We start from the raw sequence: 27,208 nt of genomic DNA, 5'->3' as shown, positions 1-27,208 counted from the left end.
CATACACAGACATACACAGACACACACAGACATACACATACACACACAGACATACACAGACACACACAGACATACACAGACAAACACAGACACACACAGACATACTCAGACACACACAGACATACACAGACATACACAGCGTGTGTGTAGTGTGATGCTGTCTGCATGTTTCCTGTATTTGTTCAAATGGAAATATGCAGTACAAGTAATAAAAATAATAATAATAATAAAAGGATAAATGATAACAAATCAGATGAAAAACATAAAAATAACAGAATTAAAATAATAAACAGTAACTTATGACATAAAGAATAAAAGGCAGTGTAACAGTTTAGTTGAGAGTCACCTACAGTACAGTGCACAGTGGAGGCCGATTAGCTGATGCGTCCGACAGCCTGAGTGGGGAAGCTTTCTCTCAGTTTCTGTCTGCTGGCAGTCTTCAGCAGTGAGAGGGGGCTGTTGTTGGGGGGGGGGGATTAGACCTTTGATTATCCTTTTGTGGCCGGCGGGTTCAGGAGAACACCCCCTGCTGAGGGCTGTGCTACCCTGCTTTGTGTGACTCCCAAAACAGCTGAAGTTCCAAGCCAGGATGCTCTCGCTGGTGAAGGTGTAGAAGACCTTCAGGGTCTAGGGAGCCAGCCTGCAGTCATGTCGCACTCTGAGGAAGTGGGGGCGCCAATGTGCCTTTTTAACCCCTCATTTTCTCCATCGTGTCTGAGTCTACTGTGACAGGGTCACCAACGTTGGTCAGCTGGCTGGCATAAGATGTTCAATTCAAGACAAGTCTACACACTCATTTACATGCATGTAACAGTTTTATTACCTTGTAAATAGTCTGTAGGGTTCGCAAACTACCCCAGTGCTTTTTGTAGCTAGTTTTAGCTTCATAATGGAATAATATAGATTTACCGTAAAATTTCTTGTGTGTGAGTCTGAAAGTGTGACCGTCGCCCCAGATGCGTGTGAATGCCCTAACATTTCTGGAGTTTGCGTTTGACCTTCTCCTGTTTGCTCATAAATTATTCGTTTTTTTCCTCCTCATAGTTCCATGAAGAGCCACGCAGCATGTTAGCTTAGCGGGCAGCAGAGCGGCAAAGATGAACGCAGTGTCAGTTTAACAGAAGGAAAGCAGCTGTGGACCGACAGAGAGACAGAGGCAGGCAGACAGACAGCGGCTCTGAGTGCCACCTGTCTGCCTGTCACACAGCACGTACACTGCTGCCATTCGCCCCCCGGGATCTTATCTCTGCTTCCATATGAGACCATTCTCCAGTCGGTCCATCAACGTCTCTATGCTAGTTTCCCTGTGTCAGGAAATACATTAGGGGTTCAAACTCATACTTTTGCTGCCTTTCTTGGTGCCTGTTGGCCTGTCATACACTTTGGTTAAGTGCCTTGGGACAACTGAAATAAACTGTATTCACACACTCTGGGCCTCACCTCAGTTCCAAGACTAAACATTTCTTTACTTATGTATTACCCAGTTTTAATACTTTAATTGGATTTCCATTTTTACGTAAAATTTCATATATGATTTCCCCTACATCCACATTCCATAACTGCTTAACCGGTACACGGTCTGGGTGATAGCATTATTATTATTACTATGAATATTAAGATTATTATTATTATTATGAATCTGCTTCTTTGCAGAGGTGCCTACACTGTTATCACTTGATGCGGCCAGACATATTCAGCCGAGGAACCGAGCGACCCCCGTCTTCGCGCCCCGGAGCCCTGGCTACTTCGCGCATTTGCACGGCCCTCGAAGGCAGTTTTCGTTAAGGAAGTGGAACAGAAGAGGCGGAGACCGTGACTCGAGCTGCCTATAAGTCTCCCGAGTAACACGGGCAAAACTAGAGACTGACAGGGCGTTTTGTAGATTTACCTTAAATCTAAATCGACACCCATACAGTTTACGACAAATATAGTGACGAGCAGTTAATCACGGGGGTTATTTAAGCTTGCGGTCTGCGTAGTGCGGTACAAATAATTTTTAATTTTCTTTTTAATGGTTAAATAACAGGATTCCGCTGAGGGGTAAGTTACGTTTATGTAAAGTATGATAGTGCATCTGTTCAAATAAATGTCGTGAAAGCGTTTGAAATGTTATTATTACTCATTTTAGTAATACACGTAAGCTACACTAGGTACGTCTTTTTCAGTTTTTACTATGTGTAGTAAAGAAAGTAGAAAAAGTCTGTTTTCATGCCCATATTTAATACAAACCCAGTCTGAATGTGTGGTTCTAAGTTGTAGAAATCTACTAAAACGAGACAATGGGCACCTTTTCCAGGATTAAAGAGAGTTTTACTGAGAAGTTGCGAAGTATGGTACGTTCCGGATGTAACGAACTTAGGCGAGGGGATGGAATGCTGTAAATGAAGCTGCCTTCTTTTGGTTCTCCGGGGTCGGGTCGCTAATATCCAGAACTAATATCCGAGGTAGCGGCACTAACCAGAACTATCCGCTCTAACTCCGAGGTAGAAGATGACCGTTACCCAGAATTTGCGGCCCAAAAGCGAAACTGAAAGTAAGAGTCGACGGGACAGAAGCACGCAGAGGACTCGCGAACTGCGCTAATACTGACTAATAGCTCAGCAGCGACGGGTGGCCAATTTGCGCGAGTTTCGTGGGCCCTGGTGCCTCCTGCTGAGCAATAGAAGTCGTGACATCCCGAAGCCACACGGTGTGTCCAGTTAACGGAAATTCGGTTACAGCCATGTCGTCATCGTGGCTCAGGATAATATTGTGCTAAATACTGAAAAAAACTGGGGCCAAGGGTGTAGGAAATTTCCCCTTGAGGGTCCAGGTTTATCTTCTGGGATATGCATGCATGTCTGGTTTGACCTTTCTCTTTTCCCCTCTGCGTCCGGACTACTGAAAAGCTTCTGCCCAAGTGCTGTCAAAGACCCGATCTCTCTTAAATAACTGTTCATTGCATCTAAGTGCTTGGTTCTGATCTCCCGTCATTCACTGTCACCCATCAACTGTAAATACTGCACTGCATACAGAGGGACTCAGTGTTTCGTTGGTTTATATTACTGTTTCTGTTTTTACTTTTATGTGTGTGTGTAGTTCAGTATGCAGAGTATTTATACGTGTTGAATCTGGTTAAATATTATCTATTTATTATACCATATACTATTTATTGTGCCATTCAGGGAGACACTAAATTTCTTTGTACATCTGTACAATAAGAATAAAAGGCATTCTATTCTATTCTATTCTATTCTATTCTATTCTATTCTATTCTATTCTATTCTATTGTTTATCTATCAAGAATAAATACATATCCCAATCAATACCCCCAGGCCGTGTAGCAGCTGTTCAAATCCTGCCTCTGCAGTTTGCATACTCTCCCCATCTTGTGTAGGCTTGCTCCTATAGGCTAATTGGTGCATTTCAATAGATGGGTGTGTCTGTCTGTCCTGTGCTGCCCTTGACAGACTCTTGACCATACGATCTGTGATGAGTGGCTGGATACTCAAGATGACCGTTTAAAACTCACTGGAGTAGTAGGGTACACATTCTTTCTTTTGTTTGAGACTTTCACATATTCGGCATGATATTTCTCTTCTATTTAATCTGGCCAGAGATGACATTCTGGATACCTTTTGCACACCAAAAATGAAATGTAGTGGAGTAATTTACATAAAGATGTCAGAAACGTCTAGTAGCCATAGAATTGGTAAAGTGACTAAATGGCTTCGGTTTTCTTATCTTGGCCTTGATTCATAGAGTTAAACCATAATAAATGACCTTGAATTTTGTTTCCTGTGTTATTTCCTTCTACTAAAGCTTTGCTGGATTTTTTTTCAGGGTCTTTGACTTAACAGAAGTCAGCAGGACCTTCGTTCCTCCTGCACACTTACTTAGAGGTGAGTAAACACTTGCCCTCCAACTTTGTCCATCCGGAAACACGGTAACGTCCCCCCCAGTGCCAGGCGAGGCCATGTGGCTCCCAGGGCAAGCTTCACCGCTGGCACCTGGCGTCCGAGACGAAGCGATAGTGAAGCTGACTCCCCCTGAGCATCGTGCCCTGGCAGCTGTGTGTCGCCTAATGGGTGCCCAGCTCTGGTCCTCCCTGACTCACAGTCTCCTTCCTGGATTTAATTGGATTCCCATTTTAATAATCCTGTAGTATGGTGCACCATTTCCAAAAAAGAGCAACTTTAATGTTACAATTCAAATATCTCTCGTCAGTAGTGGTTACTAAAAAACAGAGTGCATCACGAGTTTTAAAACAACACACCCGTCTTTGAGTTAGAGTACCACACTGCTGACAGATGCAAACATTTATCTCCAAAAATCATTCTTAAATCAAAAATTGAAAAACACATTTTCTCAGAAACTACTTTATGGTATAAACATAAAACAATGTGATGCGACACGGTAGGACACAAACAGACTGCTATCTTTACACAACCATGAGTAAACAGTTTAATGTTTTACATGGTGTTAGAGAAATATGTACTTTTTTTACTGTCATTTTGGTAACTCTTTGAGTTACCAAGCACATTACGTATTTCAGAAAGGTCCAGACTCACTTTTCCAGTTGTACTGTAGCACTGCTGCTGCCGCCTTTCTGTTGTTCGCACCAGTACATTATTTGGTCGCACCCCCTCTTTTTTTTGGTACAGCATGGTATTAATCAGTGGCTTTGCATGCTGTGGATAGTTCTCCTAATTTGCATACCCTGGTTTTTGCATTGATGAAAGACTGACAGAACTGTTTGTTTTGCTATGTGATGTATTTGGGTCGGCAAAGGAAGGTGGTGTAATTTTTGTAGTCATTTATTTTTTAAGCCATATCTTTATTTTGATAAGCCCTGTCAGTTTACACAGAACTTGCGATACGTTCACTTTAGCTTGATGCATATGCTTTATATAGTTGGAATGGGGATTGTACTGGTGCTTACGGTTCATCGCAGGTACGTGCGAAGAGTTAAAGCTTCGCTGTGTCATACTTTTCTAAAGCAATGGCCATAAGTGACATATTTATGACTAACTTATTTATTTTCTGGGCGCCGTTTTAGCTCAGTAATGTGCAAAAGGACAGTAAGTGACTCATTGGATTGCAGTGATGCTAATTAGCGGTACATGTCTACAGACGTTAGCGTATCATTTGTAATTCCGGTGATGATTAGCATTAGCACTTATCAGTCAGCTTATTGCTGTGCTGGAAATGAGATCTGCTAAGTTTTTTCTATGTTTGGTTTATTAGTCTCGCATATTTAAACCCTGTCACATACAGAGAAAACACGTACACACCCAGGAACTGTGACGCCCGCTCCGTCCGCTCCTCGTGTGTGCCACGCCCCCTAATTACCCACGTGTGATTTCCTGATCGTGCCCAGTCGTGTCTTGTTTCCTGCTGCCTTGTTTAATGTATTTAAGTTCCTGATTTATACTAACCCGTGTCTGTCATTGATGTTAGTTTGCGTCTTCTGTTCGCTGCCCCGGATCCCCTGAATAAACCCCTGTTTGCCCTGATTACGCCTTGTCTCCCGCTACCTACCCGCCGATCCGCACGATCGAGGCTTCGCTCGACCGTGACCCGTGACAGGAACAGTACACTTTTTATTACAGTATACAGTACACTACTGTATAAATATATATATATATATATATATATATATATATATATATATATATATATATATATATATATATGTGTGTGTGTGTGTGTGTGTGTGTGTGTGTATATATATATATATATATATATATATATGTGTGTGTGTGTGTGTGTATATATATATATATATATATATATATATATATGTGTGTGTATATATATATATACACTAAACATGACCACTCTCCGCTGAACATCAATGGACAGCAAAACAATGGAGGATGAACAAAGCATTTTATTAGTTATTGGAGGAAGTGATTGTGATCAAAAGCGGACACAGCCTTTTATTTGTGTTTATTGACGTGCAACATGTTTCATTATTAAATCTGCCCCACGGATCAATCTTTAGTTTTCCGCAGAATAAAAAAACTGTGTAACTATTTGATTAATAAGCGCTGGCAAGTTAAACTGCTAGCACCGGCAATATTAGACAAAAGTACAGTGGCACCTCAGTTCTCGAAGTCATTAGAACTCAAATTTCGAATCAAGTCGAATCAACCAATTCGAAAAAGTGGGTGCGGTACACGGAGGGAGCGGACGATCGGGGCAGGACAGGGGTAGCGTTGGGGGGCGCGGCACACCATTTCTGAATGGTTTTTTGTCCTCCAGGTCTCTGAGCCAGTCACATGACAGAAAACTGCGAATAGTTAGCCATGCTACTGCGGTTTGAACCTTCAGTGTTCTGAGAGCACAGACTGGCAGACCTTCGGGTAGGAAGTTGCAGCAGTCAAGTCATGGGGTAACAATTGGCTGGAGTAGAAGCTGGGCTGCATACTCAGGCAGAAAAAGCCCGAAATGCGCAGACACAGCTTCTCCCGCGAAATCCCGGATTTATCAAACAACTCAATGGGGAAAAAATATGGGTATCACTTTACTTAAGACCATGTTTTTAGTAGTTTATAAACACATTCATAAAGCATTATAATCCACTCATAAAGCATTATAAACATGGTTATAAATATTTATAAAATGCGCAACACATTATAGCCATGTTTATTATGCATTACGACATGGACCATCAATATTATTTTTACTTGTTTATTTGTGCTGTGTGTAGTGTCTTTGCAATTTGTCGGTTTTTCATTGAGTTTATGTCTCCCTGCATTATGGGCGAACAGGCAAACATGAAAACTACATTTGCAAGAATGTCCAGTTTTCTTAATGTAATCGGGCAACAGCTACACTGCCACTATAAGTAGACAAGAGAATGGGCCAGTTCTGTCTGTAGTCAGAATTGTCAAAAAGCGGACATGTGGCTTTCGCTGGACAGTGACAATAGTCATTAATGATTGTGATCTATGAAACTTGCCAAAGAACATCCGTGTTTAAAGTAGAGAACTTTTTTGTCTCACCTGCTTAACTGTTTAAGTTTAAAGTATTTAAAAAAATTTTTTGGCAGTCCAACTGGGAATTTGGTACCTTTTCATTCTTTATACCTCAGTGGCCTGTCAGAAGTAGTAATCGCTCTCCATCTCTCTCCAGATACCTCAAGCTTCTTGGGCACAAACTCAATGCGTGCAGATGACCAAACCTATCCTTCTCACAAAAAAGGGCAAAAGGTGAGTCGAATTCAGGAGGCTGTCATGCATGTGGCATTAATTAATACCCCAGAACAAAATTTCAAGCCGTGGGTGGCAAAGTGTCAAGTGTAGAACCTAATTGGATACGTTGAATTGGATAACAGCCTCGCACGGGTGTAGTAAATGGCGATCAGTAAACTGAGATGCACACCGGTGTAGTAAATGATTATTAGTAAACTGAGCTGCTCTAGGGTGTAGTAAATGGCGATCAGTAAACCGAGATGCACACCGGTGTAGTAAATGATTATCAGTAAACTGAGCTGCTCTAGGGTGTAGTAAATGGTGATCAGTAAACCGAGATGCACACCGGTGTAGTAAATGATTATCAGTAAACTGAGCTGCTCTAGGGTGTAGTAAATGGCGATCAGTAAACCGAGATGCACACCGGTGTAGCAATTGATTATCAGTAAACTGAGCTGCTCTAGGGTGTAGTAAATGGTGATCAGTAAACCGAGATGCACACGGGTGTAGTAAATGATTATCAGTAAACTGAGCTGCTCTAGGGTGTAGTAAATGGTGATCAGTAAACCGAGATGCACACCGGTGTAGTAATTGATTATCAGTAAACTGAGCTGCTTTAGGGTGTAGTAAATGGCGATCAGGAAACCGAGATGCACACCGGTGTAGTAATTGATTATCAGTAAACTGAGCTGCTCTAGGGTGTAGTAAATGGTGATCAGTAAACCGAGATGCACACCGGTGTAGTAATTGATTATCAGTAAACTGAGCTGCTCTAGGGTGTAGTAAATGGCGATCAGTAAACCGAGATGCACACCGGTGTAGTAAATGATTATTAGTAAACTGAGCTGCTCTAGGGTGTAGTAAATGGTGATCAGTAAACTGAGATTCACACCGGTGTAGTAAATGATTATCAGTAAACTGAGCTGCTCTAGGGTGTAGTAAATGGTGATCAGTAAACATAGCTGCACATGGGTGTAGTACTTGATCAGTGAGCCTAACTGCACACAGTTGTAGTACTTGATGATCAGTGAACCCAACCGTACATGAGTGTGGTTTGACAGTTGGTGAACCTGACAGCAGACATGGAGGTGGGAGGACTATTTGCTTTTTTGCCACATTTAAAAATGACAAGGGATATTTAAATGTTACATGCATACAGTACATAGTTATATTTAATAATGTCTTTTGGTGGCTTTCATGGAGAAGGATGTCATGAACAATTTAGCACTGGTTTTGTATGAGGTTTGGCCAAAAGGTTCAGAGGATTTTTTTTTTGGTTTTGCAAAAATAAACTACGAAAAACACACTAAGATGAAATGGAAAACGAAGCAAACTGCGGAGGACAGGCTCACTTGTTATGCTCTTACAACTTGTTCTCTCCACGTACAGCCAGGAAGTTCAGAAAACCAGACGGTCCAAGTGCTGTCGAATATGCCTGCCCTTGACCCTCCTGGTTCTTTGTGGCTTTGTCATTTTCTACTACATCAGCAAGGATTTTCAGAGGAGCCTTCTGAAGACTTTTCACAATAAGCCAGAGTCCTGGCAGAATCAGAAGGAGCAGGAGAGGGCTGTTCCAAAGGCTCCCTTGAAGGAGAGCCCCTCCGTTACACCTCCAGTGGCTAAAACTCCGGGGCCCTATGAGATAATTTACCCGCACGCATACCAAATCATCCTGAATGAGCCGGAGAAGTGCAAGGGCCAAGGTCCTTTCGTGGTTTTGATGGTACCTGTCATACCCGAAGACCAGGAGGCACGGGATATCATCCGCAGGACCTGGGGCAATGAGAGTGCAGTGCCTGGGGTCGTCATCCGCACACTCTTTCTGTTGGGTGTGACCAGCAGTCAGGAGACGTTACAGAAAAAGCTGATTGCAGAGAGTCAGGAGCACCGCGATCTGCTGCAGTTTGACTTTCATGACAGCTATCGCAACTTGACCATCAAGACCATGCTGATGATGGAGTGGCTGAATACCTCCTGCCACAATGCCCAGTATGCTGCCAAGGTTGACACAGACATGTTCTTCAATGTGGACTTGCTTGTGAATACACTGCTGAATCCCCAGTCAGCACAGGCCAAACGGGACTACATCACAGGGGCAGTGATCCGTGGTGGAATAGCACGGAGAGACCATGATTCCAAGTGGTACATGCCCGAGGAGGTGTTCTCCAAGGCTACTTATCCGTGTTATGTCTCCGGGAATGCTTATATCTTCTCCATGGACCTTCCTGATAAGATCCTGACAGCATCCAGTCATGTAAAGCCTATCCATCTGGAGGATGTGTACCTGGGTATGTGCCTGGAGTCCTTGGGAATCTCTCCCACAGAGCCGCCTAGTCCTGGCTTGTTTCAGATGTGGCCCCGTTCTTATGACCGCTGTCTCTTCTCTGGCTTCATCTCTGTCACTGGCATCCAATTGAAAGATCTGGAGAGGAACTGGGCCAATTTCCAACAGCCAGGGTCTTATTGCTGATGACAATATCATTCATTTGTTTTTGTGCACTGGGAAAACCAAGCAATTTTAATGCTCACTGCCTCATGTAAAATGCGATATGCAGTAAACAGATTTCATAAATGACACGGAAGAGACTGCAATTTATGTTGTTGGCTTGTCTTTCAAAACATCTTTGTTTCATGGCTCATTTCTACAATAGAATTAATTGTTTGTAAGATTTTATAAATGTGATGTTTTTTTAAAATAAAATGTTTATACATTTCATACTAAGTGGCCTGGCTGGATGGCTGATTCCTGATCTGTATGCTAAAAGCTTTAGTGTGAGCCAAACCAGCACTGTACATATATTTTATGCATTTGTGAGTCGCTAAACTTTTTGTCACCTGCTGACCTTCATGTGTTGTCTGCGGGTTTCGCGAAACTAAATTTAGTCCATATTGACCCACGATATATCAAAACCTTCATGGGGAAACGAAGCCGAGTCAACCACACTGAACCTATACCATCCAACCATCCATTTTCCAAACCGCTTATCCTACTGGGTCGCGGGGGTCCGGAGCCTATCCCGGAAGCAATGGGCACGAGGTAGGGAACAACCCAGGATGGGGGGCCAGCCCATCGCAGACTGAATTTACACGATAATCATAAATAACCATAAATATCCCCTTTTCTGCTTTTTACCATTTCAGTTTCATGGTAGATCAAGGTGCTGGAGTACCAGTGTGGCTAGTCCTTCTTGTTAATATCAGTGAAAAGATGGCTGATTATACCCTTTTGGGGGGGGGGGGGGGAGGGGGTGATTAGTGTCTGCAGGCAGAGTTCCTGTGTGGTGTGATTGGTGATTAGTGTCTGCAGGTAGAGTTCCTGTGTGGTGTGATTGGTGATTAGTGTCTGCAGGCAGAGTTCCTGTGTGGTGTGATTGGTGATTAGTGTCTGCAGGCAGAGTTCCCGTGTGGTATGATTGGTGATTAGTGTCTGGTTGTTATGGTAAATGCAGCATATTGGTATTGACGCTCAAATTGTTTTTATGTGGAAGTAGCCTACCACATACTATACACCCACAAATACACATAGGCAGTTACACACTCACACTCGCATCAGTCCATATTAACTTTGGATTGCATTCAGTTAGGACAGCATGAACTCATTACGCTTTGTCACTTGGAACGTGGGTGGTATTGGCTCATTTGCTAAATGACATGAAATCTTACAATATCAAACATTACAGGCAGACATTGTCCTACTGCAGGAAACTCACTTAACCAAAACAGGACAGTATACATTAAATTCACCAGAATTTCCACATGTATATTTAGCTATTTATAATTCAAAATTAAGAGGAGTAGCAATTTTAATTAACAAAAGAATATGTTTCAACTGTAAAGACACTATCACAGACCCAGAAGGAAGATTCATAATTATAAAAATTTCGACACATGTATTGCCAATATATATGGTCCAAAAAGTGACGACCCCTCCTTCTTCCACCACCTTTTTGCTACAATATCATCGCACTCAGACACAGAACTTCTATTGGGAGGGGACTTCAACTTAGTACTTAACCCAGAATCTGACAGACGTAGTACAGCAGCTAGTTACCGGCACCTAGTTACTGTACTCATCAGTCATCTGAAAGATTGGACAACAAATGACCTGCCAGGTATCTCTGTGCTTTTTCTGGGAGACGGCAAAGGCTGTAATACGAGGCAGAATAATTTTATATTCAGTCTATAAAAATAAAAAGGTAAAAGCACTCGAGACGGAACTAGAACAGAAAATTAATACTTTGGAATCAACACTTGTTTCCTCCCAAGAAAAACACTGAGCTGAGAAAATGTGAAATGGAACTGCAAGAATTAAGAGACAAAAAAACTCAGTTTTACCTACAGAGGTTACACTTGGACAGTTTTGAACATATTAATAAATCAAGTAAGTTTTTAGCAAACCAACTAAGACAGAATAAAGATAAAGTAGCGATCTTCAGTTACAGACCCCAATGGGAAGCCAACTCATAGCCCAGGAGAGATAAATAGGATGGAACTGGAAAATTCTACTGGCAACCTTACTAAAATTTGGATTTAGCAAGAACTTCGTAACCAGGATTAAAATTTTATACAGTTCACCTAAAGCCTGCGTAAAAACGAATGACCAAATCTCCCCAAGCTTCATTCTCAGAAGGGGCACTAGGCAAGGTTGGCTACTTTCTCCATCACTATTTGCTATATTTATCGAACCATTGGCAGCAGCAATTCGGAAAAATAATAATATCAAAGATATCCAAACAGCAAATATAACCCAAAAAATTAGTCTTTATGTGGATGATGTGTTACTTTTTCTTCAAAATTCGCAGGGCTCTCTCTCTGAGGCTATAAGACTCATTGATAAGTTCTCCTCCATCTCAGATTTCTCTATTAATTGGAACAAGTCAACTCTTCTTCCAATATCCTGTGACTTCCAGTCCAATCCAACTATCCCACTTCAATCTGGGAACATTAGATACCTTGGTATTCACATTTCTGCAAAGCTGTCAGATCTAACTCAATTAAATCACAGTCCTCTGCTAAAAAAGATATTAGATGACCTTGCATAGTGGAATAATCTGCCCACGTCACTTTTGGGAAGAGTAGCAACAATCAAAATGATGATCTTGCCAAAAATTAGCTACATGTTCTCAATGGTTCCGAGTCAACCTCCGCTGGCTTGGTTCAAATCCCTGGACTCCTTAATTTCAAAATTTTTATGGAGATCCAAGCCACCACAAATAAGTTTAAAAACTTTACAGAAACCCAAAACCTGTGGTGGTATGGAACTTCCTAAATTGTACAACTACTTTCTTGCCAATAGATTGATATTTGTCCTAAAATCGACTACGCAAAACAACTCAGACCTTAACTGGCTGGATATTGAGCAAACTTTCTGTAACGATATTCGAATCCAGGACCTGCCATTTATCAGTCATATACTTAAACAACATTGCTGTTTTAAGAGCATTAACATCAGCACATGGCTGACAGCCTGGTAGGAATTTCATTAAATGAACCAAACTTCACTGGTCCCATGCAAACTGACCCATCTGGAACAACCCTGACATCTTGTTAAAAAAAAATGATAAACTTCTTTGCATATAAATCTTGCATGCTTCTCACAGTACTAACCATTGGTAAGAAAACAATCCTTCTGAACTGGAAGTCAAAAGAGAATTTACACATAACTCAGTACAAAAATATACTCTTGGATTATGTTTCCATGGAGAGGATGTCTGCCTGTAAGAAAAATCAATTGATCGAATTTTACCATAGTTGGACACCAATAATTAACTTTTTAATGTAATGTTGTTGGGGGTGGTGGGGTCTTGCCCCCCCCACCCCGGGATGGGGACTGGATGGTTGGGGTCCTCTGGTGTCTTGGCTGAGGTCACATGGTTGGTGTCTCTTGGTGGCCGCTGGCCCAGCCTGTTGGGGGCGGTGTGGGGGATGGGGGGTTCTGCCCCCCCCCCCCCCCCCGGGTGGGTGGCACGCTATTGTAAAGTGGTACTAATTATTTTGTTTCTCACCAGTACAGCAGCTAAGCGTCCCAGTGGGAATTCTCCTGAGTCTCCCGATTTCCCACTCCAGGCCTGCTTGTTGTGATCATTCCACCATCACCTGTGGTGGATTATTTCGGCATCAAGATGAAGTAGGTTTTCACTCATTGATTTCCACCAGGGGGCAGTATGACGCTTGAGATCAGGCATAATGAGAGAGACAAAAAGAGAGAGAGAGCTAGGAGGTGGGGAATACAAGCCAGTGCATGCAGAGTTGGTGAAAGAAGAGGGAGGGAGAGCAGTACTAAGGATGTGACTGGGAGACCCAGGAGCAGGACAGAGAGATCTTGTGGGAGACATTGAGAGAAGTTTGGAAACGGCAGGGAAACACCAAGGATTAGGTGACCTTCAGGCAAGCATGAGGAACCTTATAGTCGCCATCTGCCTCCTTTCAGGTGAGTTCAGTCTGACTTTTTAAACTCCAGTATACTGAGCAGAGGGAAACAATACAAAATATGGATTCACTACTCTTGGAGGATGTTCAGTCAGCCGTTTTACTTTGTAGTCCAAAAAACAAACCACAGATATGGCACAAAACCATTTTAGCCAACAGCTGAACGTTCTGGCTTTGCAAAACATCCAAGCCTCCAAAAAATAAAATGACATTGTTGCAATTAATGGCACATCTTTTCTTCAGATCAAGTAGAGGAAAAACATATGGAATCACTCAATGTTGAGGAAAGAATTATGGAATCACCCTGTAATTTGCATTTCTGAAACAAAAAATCTCCACAGGTCTAAATAGGAAAATTAGTCTGCAGTTAAAAGAGAGTGATGGCAGACCTTAACGAGCTGTTGCACCTGACTGACTGACAGGAAACATGACCCCAACAAGTCAGTTGAAACAGTGGAAAGGATTATAAGCAGAGGTTTGAAACATGCATGTGTTCATCTGGTTCATTTATCTGTTCTAATTTGTGCTGTCGTCTTATGTAAGTTTTCAATACGTTTTTTTTTTTTGTGATTTTATATAAGTGTGTTTAATGTATATTTTTACTCTGTATTTAAATTGTATCTCCAATTTCTATGTAAAGCGCCTTTGAGTACCTTGAAAAGTGCTCTATAAATAAAATGTATTATTATTATTATTATGAAACTCCTTTAAAAAGGTAAATTGTGACAACGATGATGGTTGTTCCCAGTCAGTTCTGTCTAAAATTTGGAGCAAGTACAAACAAAATGGGAAGGTTGTAAAAGGGAAACATACAAGCCGACCAAGGAAGACATCAAACGTCAGGACAGAAAACTCAGAGCAATATGCCTTGAAAATAGAAAGTGTACAACAAAACAAATGAAAGCCAAATGGGCAGAAACAGCAGCCAATGTTTGTGACTGAACTGTAAGAAATCGGCTGAGGGAAATGGGATTTAGGTACAGCAAAGCCAAACCTCAACCATCATTAACACCTAATCAGAAGAAAATAAGGTTAGACTGGGCTAAATGAAGCAATCGTGGATTGGATGATTAGATGAAAGTGGTATTCAGTGATGAATCCCGAATCTGCATTGGCCAAGGAGATGAGGCTGGAACGTTTGTTTGGTGCATATCAACTCAATGACATGGCCAGCAATCAGTCCGGATCTCAATCCGATTGAAAATTTATGGTGGAATTGAAAAAAAAAATGGTACAGAACAAGGCTCCATCCTGCAAAACTGATCTGTCAGCTGCTGTACGAGAATGTTGGAACCTGACTGATGTAGAATATTGTCTTTCATTAGTGAAGTCCATGCCTCAGAGAATTCAAGCTGACATAAAAGCCAGAGGAGGAGCAACAAAGTAGTTTAAAACTAGTACAAATTGTGTTCGTGTTTTTTGTTCTTGATTCCATAATTTTTTCCTCAGCATTGAGTGATATTTTTTGCCAGGGGTTGTATATTCATTATATAATACTTCCTGTGTCAGTGTGGCTATAAAGCTTGGATGTACATGACTTGTGAGGCAACTGATCCTCTCTCTTGTTTTCTGTGTTTATGTGTCACAGCTGGATGCTGGGTGGTGTCAGGTGTGGTCAGAGTGTCTGGATATGAAGGACAAAGGGTCACAATCAGATGTTCTCACGGTAATGCAGGAAGCAACAGCAAGTATTTCTGTTTGGGGCACTGCTCTTCTAAAGACATTCTCGTTAAGACTGTTGAAGGTCATATATACCAGCAGAAGGGGAGATTCTCCCTGTATGATAATAGATCAGGAACCTTCACTGTAACCATCACTGGACTGAGGAAGACCGACACTGGGAGATACTGGTGTGGAGTAGAGCGAACAGGCGCTGACACCTACACAGAGGTGCACCTCAGAGTGACAGAAGGTCTGGTTTATCATCCTCAGTAATCTCATTCGGCCAGTTATGAACTTGTCCAGCGATCCAGCATTTCTACCATGAATCTCAGATTGTCTGTCTCTCACTACAGCCTCCTCTAGAGCCTCCAGTGCCCCCCAGCTGCCATCGCGTGTCCCTGCCACCTCTGCGCACCCCCAGGATGGAGCAGACCCCCCCGGCACTTCTGGGCCTCTTCCCCAGCACTCGTCAGGTATTGCTGATCTCCTTTCACACTGATTATTTCTGTCTTCCCATTCTCATTTAATGCAGCTCTCACTTCCAGTTATTTGACCAATAAATAAGAAAACAAGCAAATAAATATAACAGAGGATTCTGCTGCAAAACAGTTATTACTTTAAATGCCTTATACTGCAACATTTTGTTGTGCTTGAACTTATTTTCAATTTATCTGCCTTTACATTACAAGATCAAAGTTTGACAAATTATTAATAATAATAATTGATACTTTATTGATCCCCGTAGGGAAATTGTCTTTACGCCTCCCTCAACTTGCTCTTTTTTCATAGAGTAAGTTGTCTGTGAAGGGCTGCCACCCGTAGCGGTGCCCAGGGAGCTGGGGGTTAAGGGCCTCGCTCAAGGACCCACAAGCTGAGGCTGGGTTTGAACCTGTGACCTTCTGATTACGGGCACACAGGCTTAGCCCACAGAGCCACACGCTGCCCCCGCACGCTGTGGTTAGCAGTCTGTTTACATAGTCATAAGTAAAGGAAATTACAATTAAATGCATTTTAAATGAATATAAATATTTATATTTAAACATATACATATATTGAAACATGTAATTTCAAATATTCGATTTACATTAACATATAAGGTATTCTGGTAGAAACAGCATGTGCATCAAAACAGTTACTAAACCAACAAAAATCTAAAAGACATTTCCATGCAGTTCATCTATGAACATTTTACATTAATTATTAGACATGTTCTTTACTTAATGTAGGGATTTTAAAGGTAACCATTACTGTTCTTCAGTTACATGAAACAGACATAAACCACATCAGTGTTTAATGTGACCAAAGAAAGAGAAATTATTTTTGATCATGTTTTTCCTGTTTAGATTAGCATAAAGGCTAGAGCTATGGTTAGGGTTAGGTTTAGGTTCGGCATTAATACTAGAACTAGGGACAGGCTTAGCGCAAAGGCTAGCTCTAGGGATATCACTAATGCCCGAGCTATGGTTACGGTGAGCATGTAGGTTAGACCTAGAAAAAGATTTAGCAAAAAGACTCGAGTTGGGTTAGCTTTACGATTAGCAGACATCCCACTTTAGGCATACTGTTAGGGTTAAGGTTATGTTTAGGGATATGTGTTAATATTAATGCTAGGATAAATATTAGCAATTGGGCTCTCTTAGACCTAGCATGTGAGCTAGAGCTACCCACTTTTAAAATTAAAATTCCACATATTATTGTGTTTTAAAATAAACTAAGACCTGTCTTTAATTTTCCCAGGTGTTCCCAGGCAGTTCCAAGGTCATAGTACTACAGAGACAATGATGGCCGTCCAGAATGCTGTTAAATTTACACGTACTCTACCTCCTGATTTAAATTTAAGCATATTGTACCTCCTGATTTAAATTTAAGTGTACTGTATCTTCTCTAAATGTGGTAGATGATGATGATGATGATGAAGTGATTTTGTTCAAATCCTGACTTCCTTTCAAGATTATGTGACCTTCATCACTGCGGCAGTGAGCAGCACCGCACTGCTGTTTGCACTGTCTGTGCTGATAATCTACAAGCAGAGGAAGGGCGTCTCAAAAAATTCACCAGGTATTTTTATTGATAAATGTGAACCAGCAGACAGTCATAGACATACACGTGACCAATGATACTCACACAATCAATGGTGATTTTGCACGCAGGCAAATGCACAAACAATACTGAATAACAGTTACACTTTGACAAGGCTACCAGCACATTTTGCCTTCAGTGTAGTGCTCACTTTTATTAAACAAAAACAAAGGTTCCACAGTATAATATGAGCGCTCCTCCTGGGGACTCTCTTGTTCTGCTAGGGGACTTCAATGCTTACGTGGGCAATGACAGTGAGACCTGGAGGGGGGTGATTGGGAGGAACGCCCCCACCCGATCTGAACCTGAGTGGTGTTTTGTGGTTGGACTTCTGTCCTGGTCACGGATTGTCCATAATGGACACCATGTTGAAGCATAAGGGTGTCCATATGTGCCCTTGGCCGCAGTTCGATGATTGATGTCTTGGACACTCGGGTGAGGAGAGGGGCGGAGCCATCAACTAATCACTACCTGGTGGTGGGTTGGCTCCGCTGGTGGGGGAGGAAGCCGGTCAAACCTGGCAGACCCAAGCGTATAGTGCAGGTCTGCTGGGAACGTCTGGCGGAATCCCCTGTCAGGAGGAGCTTCAACTCCTACCTCCGGCAGAACGTCTCTCATGTCACGGGGGAGGCGGGGGACATTGAGTCCAAATGGGCCATGTTCCGTGCCTCCATTGTGGAGGCGGCTGACCGGAGCTGTGGCTATAAGGTGGTCGGTGCCTGTCGCAGCGGCAATCCCCGAACCCGTCAAGCTGAAGAAGGAGTGCTATCGGGCCTTTTTAGCCCCTGGGACTCTGCAGCTGATGAGTACCGGCGGGCCAAGCGGAACGCGGTTTTGGCAGTCGCTGAGCAGAAACTTGGGTATGGGAGGAGTTTGGAGAGGCCATGGAGAACAACTTCCAGACAGCTTTTGAGGAGATTCTGGTCCACCATCCTGTGACTCAGGGTGGGAAAGCGGCACAGCATCAACACTGTTTATGGGGCGCTGCTGACCTCAGCTCAGCACGTTATGGGTTGGTGAAGGAGTATTTCGAAGACCTCCTCAATCCCACCGACATACCTTCCAATGAGGAAGCAAAGTCTGGGGACTTGGACGTGGTCTCCCCTATCTCTGGGGTGGAGGTCGCTGAGGTGGGAAAAAGTCCCGGGGGTGGATGAGATCCGCCCGGAGTTCCTCAAGGCTCTGGATGTTGCAGGGCTGTCATAGTTGACATTCATCTGCAGCATTGCGTGGACATCGGGGGCAGCCTCTGGATTGGGCGTTGAGGGTGTCCGGTTTGGTGACTTCAGGATTAGGTCTCTGCTTTTTGCAGATGATGTGGTTATGTTGGGCTCATCAGACTGTGACCTTCGGCTTTCACTGGAGCAGTTCGCAGCTGAGTGTGCAGCGACTGCAATGGGAATCAGCACTTCCAAATCTGAGACCATGGCCCTCAGCCGGAAAAGGGTGGAGTACTCTCTCCGGGTTAGGGGTCCTTCCCCAAGTGGAGGAGTTTAAGTATCTTGGGGTCTTGTTCACAAGTGAGGGAAGGATGGAGCGGGAGATCAACAGGAGAATCAGTGTGGCGTCAGCAGTGATTTGGACACTGCATTGGTCCGTCATCGTGAATAAGGAGCTGAGCCAAAAGGCAAAGCTCTCAATTTACCAGTCGATCTACGTTCCTACCCTCACCTATGGTCTTGAGCTGTGAGTAGTGACCGAAAGAGCTAGGTCACGAATACAAGGGGCCAAAATGAGTTTTCTCTGCAGGATGGCTTGGCTCTCCCTTAGAGATAGGGTGAGGAGCTCAGTCATTCGGGAGGGACTTAGAGTAGAGCCGCTGCTCCTCCGCATTGAGAGGAGCCAGATGAGGTGGCTCAGCCATCTGGTCAGGATGCCTCCTGGACGCCTCCCTAGTGAGGTGTTCCGGGCATGTCCCACTGGGAGGAGACCCCAGGGAAGACCCAGGACACGCTGGAGGGACTATGTCTCCCGGCTGGCCTGGGAACGCCTCAGTATTCCCCCAGAGGAGCTGGATGAAGTGGCTGGGGAGAGGGAAGTCTGGGTTTCCCTGCTTAGACTGCTGTCCCCGTGACCCGACAGCAGTAGCTAATGGATGGATGGAGTATTATATGAAATTTCTTTTTCTTCCTAGTTCGGCTGCTCCCGTGAAGGGTCGCCACAGTGCATCATCTGTCTCCATTTCATTCTGTCCTCTGCATGTTCTTCAGTCACCCCAAACACCCACATGTCCTCCCTCACCACATCCACATATTCCCTCTTTGGCCATCCTCATCCCCTCCTGCTTGACATCCTAATCTCAGCATTTTTCTCCCGAAATACGCCACCCCTGGCCATTATTCAAACATGTTGGAAGGAAAGCAAAGAACATGGGTTGTCAGAACATGCATAAACACATTAATGCGTTAACAAATTAGATCAAAATGCCGTGCACAGCAGCACCAGCAGCCATAGTTACAGTCTGTTAAGTTGCAGGTAAGCTAAACTGAAGTAATACAGTAGATCATCAGTCGAGATTTAAAGACTTAGACCGATTTGGAATCCCGAACATAGACTGGCAAACCATTCCACAATATAGGGACCCTGTAGCAGAATGCTTTACTGCTAACTGTCACTTTATTTCTATGTGCGATGACAAGAAAACCTCCATTCTGTGATCTGAGTAGTAATGAACTGAACAGGAAGCCAGTGCAAGGAACTAAGAGCAGGGGTTATGTGTTCAAATTTCCTGCTACTGGTGACAATTCAAGCTGCTGCATTTTGAATACACTGCAAAGTGCTCTCAGATAACAGAGCATTACAGTAGTCTAACCTACTTTATAAAAAAACATGTACTGGTTTCTCATTGTCTTGAATAGTAAGAGAACATCATAGTTTGGCAATGTTACATAATGCTGTAGGAAGCACATCCCCGACACTGCATCCACATGTGAGTTGAATGAGATGATGGCTGGGTTATGGGCTGAGCTGCTAAGGGAGAAGCCCGCAGAGCGGAGTGTGGAGATTATAGCAGGCCTGTCCACAGACTGGCCTCCAAAGTTATCTCCGCCTTCTCTCCAGTACTTGCCTCCACATCTCCAGGCTCATGCCAGCCTGCTCCCTATTCTCACCACAGATCACAATGTCACTGGCAAACACCCTCTCTAATCTCACCCGTGACTATGGCAAACAGGAAAGGACTAAAAGGCGAAGATTAGTCCCACCTCAACATCAAACCAACATATCATTCCTACGACATACCTCACCACTGTCACACTGTTTTTGAACCTGTCCTGCACCCTCACATGCTTATATCTTTCTTATTACCAGTACATTACTCCACTCCACTGATATCCTCTCACTTTCCCAGATTTTGCTAAACAATCTGGCTAAAACTCCTCTAAGCATTTTCCACATTCACTGTACACTGTATGTACCCTGATGATATGTATCTCTGGACACTTCCCCCTCATCTTCTTCTCCATCACCCAACGTCCAAAGCCCTGACTCTCACCTCCACACTCATATCTTTCTGCATCTCCTGCTGTCTCTGGACACTTCCCCCTCATCTTCTCCTCCGTCACCCAACGTCCAAAGCCCTGACTCTCACCTCCACACTCGTATCTTTCTGCATCTCCTGCTGTCTCTGGACACTTCCCCCTCATCTTCTCCTCCGTCACCCAACGTCCAAAGCCCTGACTCTCACCTCCACACTCGTACCTTTCCTCATAAACTCAGGTTTTATGCCAGATGCTCCTCTTGATGCCATCCTACCCATTTTATCCGGACTTGGGACTGGCACTAATACTACACTGGCTTGTACAACCCTGGTGACTGGCTTCTCAGTACCAAATAAAATTATTAAATGAAATTCCATCCATCCATCCATTTTCCAAACCGCTTATCCTATTGGGTCGCGGGGGGTCCGGAGCCTATCTCGGAATCAATGGGCACGAGGCAGGGAACAACCCAGGATGGGGGGCCAGCCCATCGCAGGGCACACTCACACACCATTCACTCACACATGCACACCTACGGGCAATTCAGCAACTCCAATTAGCCTCAGCATGTTTTTGGACTGTGGGGGGAAACCGGAGTACCCGGAGGAAACCCCACGACGACACGGGGAGAACATGCAAACTCCGCACACGTGACCCAGGCGGAGACTCGAACCCGGGTCCCAGAGGTGTGAGGCGACAGTGCTAACCACTGCACCACCATGCCGCCCCCTTAAATGAAATTTTACGTGAAATATTGTTAAAGTTGCAACTAACTTCTGGCATTCTCCATAGAAGCTACCTTCACAAGCACTGTCAACACCGAATATGGAGTCTCAAGAAACAGCATAAGGGTGAGTAGGCCTCCTGTGGGCAGGAAGGTCAGCGCACTGTGCTGTAGGGACTCTGGGAAAACTGAATGCGGCTTACATACTGTGACACTGTTGGTGCTGTGCCTTAAGGGACTCTGGGAAAGCTGACATGCTGTGAATGTGGCTTACAGACTGTGACACTGTGAGTGCTGTGCCTTAAGGGACTCTGGGAAAGCTGACATGCCGTGAATGTGGCTTACAGACTGTGACACTGTTGGTGCTGTGCCTTAAGGGACTCTAGGAAAGCTGACATGCTGTGAATGTGGCTTACAGATTGTGACACTGTGAGTGCTGTGCCTTAAGGGACTCTGGGGAGGCTGACATGCCGTGAATGTGGCTTACATACTGTGATACTGTGGGTGCTGTGCCTTAAGGGACTCTGGGAAAGCTGACATGCTGTGAATGTGGCTTACAGACTGTGACACTGTGAGTGCTGTGCCTTAAGGGACTCTGGGAAGGCTGACATGCCGTGAATGTGGCTCACAGACTGTGACACTGTTGGTGCTGTGCCTTAAGGGACTCTGGGAAAGCTGACATGCCGTGAATGTGGCTTACAGACTGTGACACTGTTGGTGCTGTGCCTTAAGGGACTCTGGGAAAGCTGACATGCCGTGAATGTGGCTTACAGACTGTAACACTGTTGGTGCTGTGCCTTAAGGGACTCTGGGGAGGCTGACATGCTGTGAATGCGGCTTACAGACTGTGACACTGTGGGTGCTGTGCCTTAAGGGACTCTGGGAAAGCTGACATGCCGTGAATGTGGCTTACATACTGTGACACTGTTGGTGCTGTGCCTTAAGGGACTCTGGGAAAGCTGACATGCTGTGAATGTGGCTTACAGACTGTGACACTGTGAGTGCTGTGCCTTAAGGGACTCTGGGAAGGCTGACATGCCGTGAATGTGGCTTACAGACTGTGACACTGTTGGTGCTGTGCCTTAAGGGACTCTGGGAAAGCTGACATGCTGTGAATGTGGCTTACAGACTGTGACACTGTTGGTGCTGTGCCTTAAGGGACTCTGGGAAGGCTGACATGCTGTGAATGCGGCTTACAGACTGTGACACTGTGGGTGCTGTGCCTCAAGGGACTCTGGGAAAGCTGACAGGCTGTGAATGTGGCTTACAGACTGTGACACTGTGAGTGCTGTGCCTTAAGGGACTCTGGGAAAGCTGACATGCTGTGAATGTGGCTTACAGACTGTGATACTGTTGGTGCTGTGCCTTAAGGGACTCTGGGAAAGCTGACATGCTGTGAATGTGGCTTTCAGACTGTGATACTGTTGGTGCTGTGCCTTAAGGGACTCTGGGAAAGCTGACATGCTGTGAATGTGGCTTTCAGACTGTGACACTGTTGGTGCTGTGCCTTAAGGGACTCTGGGAAAGCTGACATGCCGTGAATGTGGCTTACAGACTGTGACACTGTTGGTGCTGTGCCTTAAGGGACTCTGGGAAGGCTGACATGCTGTGAATGTGGCTTACATACTGTGACACTGTTGGTGCTGTGCCTTAAGGGACTCTGGGAAAGCTGACATGCTGTGAATGCGGCTTACAGACTGTGACACTGTGGGTGCTGTGCCTCAAGGGACTCTGGGAAAGCTGACATGCTGTGAATGTGGCTTACAGACTGTAACACTGTTGGTGCTGTGCCTTAAGGGACTCTGGGAAAGCTGACATGCTGTGAATGTGGCTTTCAGACTGTGACACTGTTGGTGCTGTGCCTTAAGGGACTCTGGGAAAGCTGACATGCCGTGAATGTGGCTTACAGACTGTGACACTGTTGGTGCTGTGCCTTAAGGGACTCTGGGAAGGCTGACATGCTGTGAATGTGGCTTACATACTGTGACACTGTTGGTGCTGTGCCTTAAGGGACTCTGGGAAAGCTGACATGCTGTGAATGCGGCTTACAGACTGTGACACTGTGGGTGCTGTGCCTCAAGGGACTCTGGGAAAGCTGACATGCTGTGAATGTGGCTTACAGACTGTAACACTGTTGGTGCTGTGCCTTAAGGGACTCTGGGAAAGCTGACATGCTGTGAATGTGGCTTACAGGCTGTGACACTGTGGGTGCTGTGCCTTAAGGGACTCTGGGAAAGCTGACATGCCGTGAATGTGGCTTACAGACTGTGATACTGTGGGTGCTATGCCTTAAGGGACTCTGGGAAAGCTGACATGCTGTGAATGTGGCTTTCAGACTGTGACACTGTTGGTGCTGTCCCTTAAGGGATTCTGGGAAGGCTGACATGCTGTGAATGCCGCTTACAGACTGTGATACTGTGGGTGCTGTGCCTTAAGGGACTCTGGGAAAGTTGACATGCTGTGAATGCGGCTTACAGACTGTGACACTGTGGGTGCTGTGCCTCAAGGGACTCTGGGAAAGCTGACATGCCGTGAATGTGGCTTACAGACTGTAACACTGTTGGTGCTGTGCCATAAGGGACTCTAGGAAAGCTGACATGCTGTGAATGTGGCTTACAGACTGTGACACTGTGGGTGCTGTGCCTTAAGGGACTCTGGGGAGGCTGACATGCCGTGAATGCGGCTTACATACTGTGACACTGTGGGTGCTGTGCCTTAAGGGACTCTGGGAAAGCTGACATGCCGTGAATGTGGCTTACAGACTGTGATACTGTGGGTGCTGTGCCTTAAGGGACTCTGGGAAAGCTGACATGCCGTGAATGCGGCTTACAGACTGTGACACTGTGGGTGCTGTGCCTTAAGGGACTATGGGAAAGCTGACATGCCGTGAATGTGGCTTACAGACTGTGATACTGTGGGTGCTGTGCCTTAAGGGACTCTGGGAAAGCTGAAATGCTGTGAATGTGGCTTTCAGACTGTGACACTGTTGGTGCTGTGCCTTAAGGGACTCTGGGGAGGCTGACATGCCGTGAATGCGGCTTACAGACTGTGATACTGTGGGTGCTGTGCCTTAAGGGACTCTGGGAAAGCTGAAATGCTGTGAATGTGGCTTACAGACTGTGATACTGTGGGTGCTGTGCCTTAAGGGACTCTAGGAAAGCTGACATGCTGTGAATGTGGCTTACAGACTGTAACACTGTTGGTGCTGTGCCTTAAGGGACTCTGGGAAAGCTGACATGCCGTGAATGTGGCTTACAGACTGTGATACTGTGGGTGCTGTGCCTTAAGGGACTCTAGGAAAGCTGACATGCTGTGAATGTGGCTTACAGACTGTGACACTGTGGGTGCTGTGCCTTAAGGGACTCTGGGAAAGCTGACATGCCGTGAATGTGGCTTACAGACTGTGATACTGTGGGTGCTGTGCCTTAAGGGACTCTGGGAAAGCTGACATGCTGTGAATGTGGCTTTCAGACTGTGACACTGTTGGTGCTGTCCCTTAAGGGATTCTGGGAAGGCTGACATGCTGTGAATGCCGCTTACAGACTGTGACACTGTGGATGCAGCCTACAATCTGCTGGGTCTCAGACTCATTTTCCATGAAATCATAATGTTTTAATGTCAAGCAGCTTGACTTTGAACCCCCAGAAGTATTTTTGGCTATTCTCCTCCATTGTCTTCTTCCTTCCTTCCTTCCTTGCTTCCTTCCTTCCTATATTTCCTTCCCTTTTCCTCTTTCATGAACAATTTTTAAAAATTAATTAAATAGGCTCCAAAATCAAAGTGAGTTGCTGTTGTCTAATTGTGTGTTTGGTCCTGTGACCCCACATCGGACAGGCAGGTATACAAAATCAATGTGGAAATTAACTGCCATACACTCTTCTCAAGTACCTTGAGGTGATTTTAGAGCAGTTATCTTGTATGATGAACGTTCTTCTGTGCATGACAATGAAAAAAACAATCAGAATCACTTATTGTGTCTATTTGTTTTGACACTGTTTAGGCTGAGCAGAACAACGGGATGTCTGTGAACGAGCCTGATGCAGATACCTTCCTCACTTCTGACTTAAGTTCCCTAGAAAACAATCACATCTATTCAAACATTCAATGCAATCCCCTTCAAACTGATTCCATCTACCTAAACATCAACCCCCTAAATCCACTTTTTACACACTAAAATTTATGCAGCAGTTATCAACCCGTTACTGATTTGTTCATTTTTGCAAATGAACCAAGTAATGTTGAGTAAACAAATTTCAAGACTTAAGAGTTCTTTGTTGTCAACACATCCGTGTACAGCCCCAAATCAGGAAAAGTTGGGACGGTGTGTAAAATGAAAATCAAACTGAAAACAGTACTTTGCTAAATTATCTTTGACCTGTATTACAATGAAAACAATACAACAGCACATTGTTTAATGTGTCCCTCATGAATTTGATTGTTTTTCTCAAAATAAACACGTATTTCGTTTTTTTTTTTTTTTAATTCCCTCCACCCCCCCCCCCCCACCCCCCCCCCCCCCCTGCGGAGGACTGCTTTATTTCTATTCATTTATTTTTTATTTCCTCAAGAGAAGGAGAGGGAGAGAAAGGGAAAGGAGGAAGAAAATGGAGAAGAAGGGGGATAGAGAGAGAGGGAGAGAAAAAACAGATAATCTGTAATACAGGTCAAAGATAATTTAGCAAAGTACTGTTTTCAGTTTGATTTTCATTTTACACACCGTCCCAACTTTTCCTGATTTGGGGCTGTACATGTGCACAGTGCATTGAAAGGATGCTTCCCCAGGGGCTCCCTGTGGTGCAAATAAAATAAATAAATCTACAATATCCACATGCACATTACATTATATGCAATATAAGTATAAATATTTTGCTTTCTTAATGTAATGAATGTGCCCTGAAACTCTTTTTGTGGTTGGATACAAACAACTAGCAATTACCATCCATTTATATGGGGGATTTTTTTTAACGTTCCCGAACCAAAACAATAACCTATCAAATCATACCAAATGACACATAAATCATAAAATAACAGCAAAACCAGGAATGATGCGTGTACAGTGCAGTTTAGCGTTAAAAGTAGTCCTTAAGTCTGGCTGAACTCAAACTCTGAGTCACTGAGACCAGTCCACAAACAGTCAGAGAATGGCTGCAGTCAATCCACAGCACAAAGCCTTGGAAACATCAAATAAACACTGAACTGTTTAGAGGGCGCAGCCTCAGTGGGGAGGGAGTAATGACTGTTGTGGAGCTTCTGAGGGATGCAATCGCATCTCCAACAATCCGAAAGAACCCGGTCATATGTACAGTGGAACCTGCTTATGGTGATAATTATAACAGATTTTATTTTTTTATTTTTCTTTACGTCTCAGGCAGATTACCATCCAACTGACATTTGTATATGTATTACATGGATATTAGGTAATAGAATAGACAGCATCACTATTGACTGAATGTTATTGAGTCATTCAGAATACGGTACAGCTGTTTCAAATGCTTTTTAAATTACTGAACTTTATATAATTCAAATATGCTATAACACTGTACATAAAATGTACCTTAATGTAGTTTCGCTGTTGTGTCTCATTAGCAGTTTATCATAAGCTTTTATGAGTCTATATTTATTATTGACAGAAAATCCATCCATCCATACACCCATCC

At 44.1% G+C, this 27,208-nt stretch overlaps 2 protein-coding genes across 3 annotated transcripts; both read left to right on the top strand.

Moving 5' to 3' along the window:
• The first annotated feature begins 1,762 nt into the window (after positions 1 to 1,762).
• Positions 1,763 to 9,894, top strand: LOC125741760 (beta-1,3-galactosyltransferase 1-like). The gene is made up of 4 exons (XM_049013067.1): positions 1,763 to 2,040; positions 3,823 to 3,881; positions 7,120 to 7,196; positions 8,568 to 9,894. The coding sequence occupies exons 3-4, from the start codon at positions 7,159 to 7,161 to the stop codon at positions 9,646 to 9,648; spliced, it is 1,119 nt and encodes a 372-aa protein (XP_048869024.1). The 5' UTR covers positions 1,763 to 2,040; positions 3,823 to 3,881; positions 7,120 to 7,158; the 3' UTR covers positions 9,649 to 9,894.
• Positions 9,895 to 13,163: 3,269 nt separating this feature from the next.
• Positions 13,164 to 25,863, top strand: LOC125741767 (CMRF35-like molecule 9). 2 transcript variants are annotated; one of them, XM_049013081.1, is made up of 7 exons: positions 13,164 to 13,608; positions 15,196 to 15,519; positions 15,623 to 15,742; positions 17,007 to 17,081; positions 17,220 to 17,327; positions 21,623 to 21,678; positions 25,552 to 25,863. In XM_049013081.1, exons 1-7 carry the CDS (start codon positions 13,572 to 13,574, stop codon positions 25,723 to 25,725), a joined length of 894 nt encoding a protein of 297 aa, XP_048869038.1. In that variant the 5' UTR covers positions 13,164 to 13,571; the 3' UTR covers positions 25,726 to 25,863. The 2 variants fall into 2 exon arrangements, with proteins under 2 accessions (XP_048869038.1, XP_048869037.1); XM_049013080.1 differs by having other exon boundaries at positions 21,620 to 21,678.
• The last annotated feature ends 1,345 nt before the right edge of the window (positions 25,864 to 27,208 follow it).

This window comes from Brienomyrus brachyistius, chromosome 5, assembly GCF_023856365.1.
Source record: "Brienomyrus brachyistius isolate T26 chromosome 5, BBRACH_0.4, whole genome shotgun sequence".
NCBI lineage: Eukaryota > Metazoa > Chordata > Actinopteri > Osteoglossiformes > Mormyridae > Brienomyrus > Brienomyrus brachyistius.
This window is presented reverse-complemented; position numbering and strand designations above follow the sequence as displayed.

What these genes read in the sequence shown, in the direction of transcription:
- LOC125741767 (XM_049013080.1), top strand. Translation starts at nt 13,572, where the DNA reads ATGAGGAACCTTATAGTCGCCATCTGCCTCCTTTCAG. An exon ending in GCACCTCAGAGTGACAGAAG is followed by an intron (nt 15,520 to 15,622) that starts GTCTGGTTTATC and finishes CTCTCACTACAG; the next exon opens with CCTCCTCTAGAGCCTCCAGT. An exon ending in TCTTCCCCAGCACTCGTCAG is followed by an intron (nt 15,743 to 17,006) that starts GTATTGCTGATC and finishes TAATTTTCCCAG; the next exon opens with GTGTTCCCAGGCAGTTCCAA.
- LOC125741760 (XM_049013067.1), top strand. Translation starts at nt 7,159, where the DNA reads ATGACCAAACCTATCCTTCTCACAAAAAAGGGCAAAAG. An exon ending in CTCACAAAAAAGGGCAAAAG is followed by an intron (nt 7,197 to 8,567) that starts GTGAGTCGAATT and finishes CTCCACGTACAG; the next exon opens with CCAGGAAGTTCAGAAAACCA.